General features: G+C 38.8%; 1 protein-coding gene across 1 annotated transcript; it reads right to left on the bottom strand.

Moving 5' to 3' along the window:
• Window positions 1-1,325: 1,325 nt before the first annotated feature.
• LOC148872134 (uncharacterized) lies at window positions 1,326-4,704 on the bottom strand. The gene is made up of 2 exons (XM_088971527.1): window positions 1,764-4,704; window positions 1,326-1,642 (listed from the first exon to the last, which is right to left on the bottom strand). Exon 1 carries the CDS (start codon window positions 4,254-4,256, stop codon window positions 1,779-1,781), a length of 2,478 nt encoding a protein of 825 aa, XP_088827653.1. The 5' UTR covers window positions 4,257-4,704; the 3' UTR covers window positions 1,326-1,642; window positions 1,764-1,778.
• Between the last annotated feature and the right edge of the window lie 385 nt (window positions 4,705-5,089).

Here is a 5,089-nt window from a genome sequence, read left to right as displayed (position 1 = left end):
TGCAAAGTTTCATGGGAAGATCAAGAGTAGGAGACCCAATTGTAGAAATGCTCTTAATGGATTACAAAGAAAACAAGAAGAAGAAGGGAGAGAGAGAGAGATAGAGGTGAAAAGATTTGTTCGGTGGTTTGGAGGAAGAAGAAGATGAATAGTGTTTTTTCCTCTACTTGATATTTAAAAAAAGTTAACCTATTCTAGAAATTATATTAAAAAAAATTATTTTTATTGATATCAAGGTCCAAAAGTTGCCCTTATCAACTAAAATCCCTAAAAAATAAGCACCTATTTTATATTGGGTGATTTATAGTCTTTTTCTCCAATAACCACTTAAATAAGCATTTGTAACTATTTTGTCCTTTTTTCTGAAATTTTACAAAAAGCACTTTTATAAAAGTACTTATATGAAAGCACTTTTACAAAAGTACTTCTATAAAGGTACTTTTACAAAAGCACTTTAATAAAAGCACTTTTACAAAAATACCTTTATGAAAGCACTTTGATAAATGCACTTTTACGAAAGTACTATAAAAGTATTTTATGGAAGTACTTTTATGAAAGCACTTTAATAAAAACATTTTTACAAAATTCTATAAATTTACGAAAGCACTTTTATAATTGGTATTTTAAAATCCAACTAGGGATAATTTTAGAAGAAAAAATTGAATAAGTGCTTATTGTATAAGCTCTTAAAAAAGCCAGAAATTTGGGCTTAAAAAATAAGCCCTTATTTTTTAAATAAGCACTTATTTCAGGCTTATTTTCCAAACACCAATAAGTGCTTAATGGTGTGGTCTCAGCCCAAATAAGCACTATTTTTAAGCACTCTCAAACATGGCCTAAATCTATTACTATAAATCTAGTTGATATAGCTGGAAAAAGTCCCCCTTTGCATGTATTTCTTTGACTTTCTTCCCTGTCAAAATTGGTGTCTTAGGGATGAATCTCACTGTTTTCAAAGGGATCCCTTGGTGTGAATTTACCTCTTAGAATTGGAGTTACATTGATTAGCTTGCTAATAAGGACAGAAATGAATTATGGAACTGATGCTTTTCATATTTATACTGAGAACAATACATTAATGAGTGACATATCAGATGGGTTGATAGGTTTTGCTAACCATGTTGGTATCTGAGTGCCTTTGCTTTGATAACTTTCAATCCAGTTCTCTAGCACTTGAAATCTCACTCTATAGGTTCAATCTGTTATAACCTAGTAACTGAGGTACTGACAGGAATAATCAATTACTGGCTTATTCTTTATCATATCTTAAACAGGAGCTATGGGTTAAGAGCACAATCAATTTTCTTCTAATGGGTGCATACAGATAACTACAAACCAATCAAATAAATACTAAATAGCACATAATTATCACAGGATAGAGTACATTTAATAAGTTTCCTCATTCATTCTACTGTCAAATACCATAACTTGGCACATAATCTTAGAAGCTTAAGAAAAACTACAGTGTTTCATATGCACAATTCAAACACCATCCAGTCCTGAATGCAAGTCTAGCACTTCAGAGTAACAATGATGCTATTTCTTCAATTAAGACTATAGAATGCTCACGCTGAAATATACTTAGCCAATCTGCTTTTATTAATTTATAGTAGATATACTAGAGCTGCTTTCTGATCATCACCTGCATATCAGAAATTGGGAAAAGAAGAGTGAGAATCTCTCTCTCTGCTTCATTAGCTCAGATATTCTCTAAGTAACTTCACTAAGATTTAAAGTTACTAATGGAAAGTATCAGTTCTTACTTCTATGTCCACAAATTAACTACAAGCTTGAATTACTCTTGAAGGAGAAAAGGATGCTGTTTCAAATTTGGGTTCTGGACTAACTGCTTCAAAAGCTTGAACAAGCACAGATACTCTCCTCTTGCTACGAGTTGGAGCAAGTTTCTTAACAACCTGTTGCAGTGCATAGTCAAGCATCCATTCCTCCGCATTTTTCCTTTCATCCATCATTTGATGCCTGAGATCAACCTTCTCTGCATCAGGTTCAGGCTCCAAGGGCAGGAATCGTGGATCCCTTGGGTTGAATTTCCCAAGTTCTTCCTCATCCTCAGTGGGCTTCTTGCTTCTGACTTTCCCTCTCAGATTTCTGTCGTCCTTGAGCAGTTGTTGGTCGTCCTTTTCTGGGAGCTTTGGTACCTCAACTGTGTTACTCATATCTGATTGATTGTCAGATGAAACTTGAATCTCTAGATGAACGCCTTTGTCATCTTCAGTGGTAACATCAAGTTGGCAAGCTTCAATCTCTGTTTGAGCTTGGTGGTTTGCATCGCAATCTTCTTGCACTTTGTCTTCTGTTCTACTTCCCACATGAGCACCCAAGACTGCCTCGCTTAGACCAAGATTGCTTTTAGCTGCTTCATCAGAATCGAAAGACTTCGAAATCTGTGTTTTAATAGAACTATCTGCGTCTTCCAGTTCATGTAGTTGGGGTTTGGATTCTTCTTCAATAACCAGATCCTCAGTTACCACATCCTTGACAGGTTCCCCTCCTACATTGCTGATGTTGTCATCTAGTTGAGAATCCCCATTCTTCTCTTCAGTGAATGTTGTTGATTCCTCCAATTCTGCAGATATCATGCTGCTGATGAACTTATTTGTAACTGGAACTTCATTGTTTTCTCCATTAATCACTGTAGGTTCCTCAATTTCATCCTCAGTGGAAGAAAATATGTCCTGAATTAGAGCTTGAGAAGCATCAGACCCTTCCACACTTATTTCACTTGATATGTCACCCTCCAGATAGTCATCTCCAAAATTCGATTCAGAGCCACTGTCTCCAAGTTCTTCACTAAAATGTTCATTTTCCTCATAAATTTTTCGCAGTTCACCATCTTCTGGAACTTCCTGACGGTAATCACTAAAAATGCCATTTGGCTTGAAGGTGGTCTCACTGTGCAGTCCAGGATCATTTGACTCTGTCAAAAACAGAGTTACAGGATTTGGTTCCTTACCAGGAGGGTTGGAATCATCAGACCCATTATCAAGATTTGGTACTGCAACTTGTTCTTCCTCCAAATCCATATCACTAGTTTCAGAAACAGTCTCGGCAGGGCTAACTTCTTTTATCAGGCAAGGCCGGAAATCCTCATTCTCAACTTCTATCAACTGCTCTTGTTCAGGAAATGTCATTTGATTATCCATTTCTGCCTGGACAAATTCACTGTAATAGTCGAGACCATCTTCAAAGCTTATTTCCGAGTATGGAGATTCATCTAATAGGCTCTCATCAACCTTCTCATCATCATTTTCTACATCCATTTCAGAAGCACCTCTATCTGACAACATGATTTCAACAGTCTCCTCTCTGGGTTTTGCATAGATTTCTACAAAATAATCTGTGTCCACTTCCTCCATCATAGGAGATGCTGCCAAATCTGCTAAATCTGCTTCTTGAATTGCAGGATCCCGGACTCTGGCCCCAGAAGTTTTAGAGAGACCTCTCAATCTCAAACTCTTCTGAGTCTTCAACAGACGCCTCCTCATGGACAGGAAACGCTTAAGGGGAGGCGCTGGGGCATGGTAATGGCCATTAAGAGAGCAGTAAGTGTAAGGACAGACCTTGAAAACTGAAGTTCCTTCTGCCTCTGTTCCGCCGGGACTAAGCGTCAGACAGGCAGGGAACTTCGAGTCCTTCAGAGTGGATGAACAGGTCGCCCGGTCAACATCAACGCTGGGACACAAAGAAACCCGGGAGCTCTTCTTCATGGAAGGCCTCGACGTTTTCAAACTAGATGTTTTTGCCAAAGTTCTCACTGGTTTCAGACTAGATTGTTTTGCTAGAGTCCTTGCAGTTGCAGGTTTGTGACCAGAATGTTTTGAATAATTCGAATTCCTCCTACTAGAACTCCTACCATGAAGATTGCTAGTTTGAGATGTACTGGGACTCACCTGTAAACGCTGCTCCTTCTTGGCATCAGAACTGCTCGTGGGCTTCATATAATTCGGAGAAGCACCAGACATCTTGATCACAGAAGAACTAGATTCCTCCATAGCTGGTTTCTGATGTCGCAACTTCGCCGGTGTGACAGGAGACGATCCTAAGCTCTCCAAATCAGAACGCTTCAACGATCTTGACTTCTTTATTTTCTTCTTCAACTCAGCTCCTCCTTTGCTTCTCATGTCATGATTTTGCGTAGGGGATGGTTTAAGGGTCGTTGACCGCTTCTCGGCCTTATCATGTCTCTGGGAAGCTGCTTGGATTCCAAGCTTGTTAGGAGACTTTCTTTGAACCATCTTCAAAGAGAAATCATAACAAAACTTGGTCCAAAGTAGTAAAACAGATCAAAATTACATGAAAGCAATGATGAAGGTGGGGATGTCTTCTCTATCTTCCTCTGAGATGAAGCGTGCAGACTCTGAAGAAAAGAAACCACTCTTCTTGTTTCTGTGGATTCCTGGATTCTGAGACGAGAGTTTTTGTTTTAACAGAGAGAAAAGAAAACTAATGAAAACTTAACAGAGAGGATTCCTGGATTCTGAGACGAGAGTTTTTGTTTTAACAGAGAAAGAAAAGAAAACTAGTGAAAACTTAACAGAGAGGAATCCAAGCTTGGCTTCATTGCCTCTCTTGGGTGGTTTTACCTTCTTTTTAATCCCAACTGTGATTGGCTCAAGTTTTTGAATATGGCTGAGATAGGAATATGATGCTGATTGCTGACCCACACGGCTCTACACCCTGAGCGATGGGTCCTGTTTGGCCAGTTCTTTAAGAAATTCAATTATGGTGACTGTGGAGAGAAGAAATCCGCCACAAACCAATGGCTAGAATATTCTCTGCCCAAGGAATTTACTAAAATCACAAAACTATCCTTTCAAGCATCAAATTACAGATATACCCTCATGTTTTGGATAATTAATCTTCTATTGGGCTTGACATAACATGGGTGTTATGGTAACATCGACCGGTATAAGTGAGAATAACGAAGAATATGGCATGCCTGAGTGAAGACAAGGCCTATGGGCCATGGTCGGCAGAAAGGTGCCGGCCAGGGGGCCGCCTGAGCAATGCCGGCACACAAACGCTCCACTAGTCAGTTCTTTTACCTTTTTTTTAGTCTTTGCTTTTC

This window comes from Nelumbo lutea, chromosome 2 (genome assembly GCF_056320005.1).
Source record: "Nelumbo lutea isolate HS-2025 chromosome 2, American lotus-T2T, whole genome shotgun sequence".
In the NCBI taxonomy this organism is placed as follows: domain Eukaryota; kingdom Viridiplantae; phylum Streptophyta; class Magnoliopsida; order Proteales; family Nelumbonaceae; genus Nelumbo; species Nelumbo lutea.
This window is presented reverse-complemented; position numbering and strand designations above follow the sequence as displayed.

Excerpts from the sequence above, each read along its gene's own strand:
- LOC148872134 (XM_088971527.1), bottom strand. The coding sequence starts at position 4,256 with ATGGTTCAAAGAAAGTCTCCTAACAAGCTTGGAATCCAAGCAGCTTCC.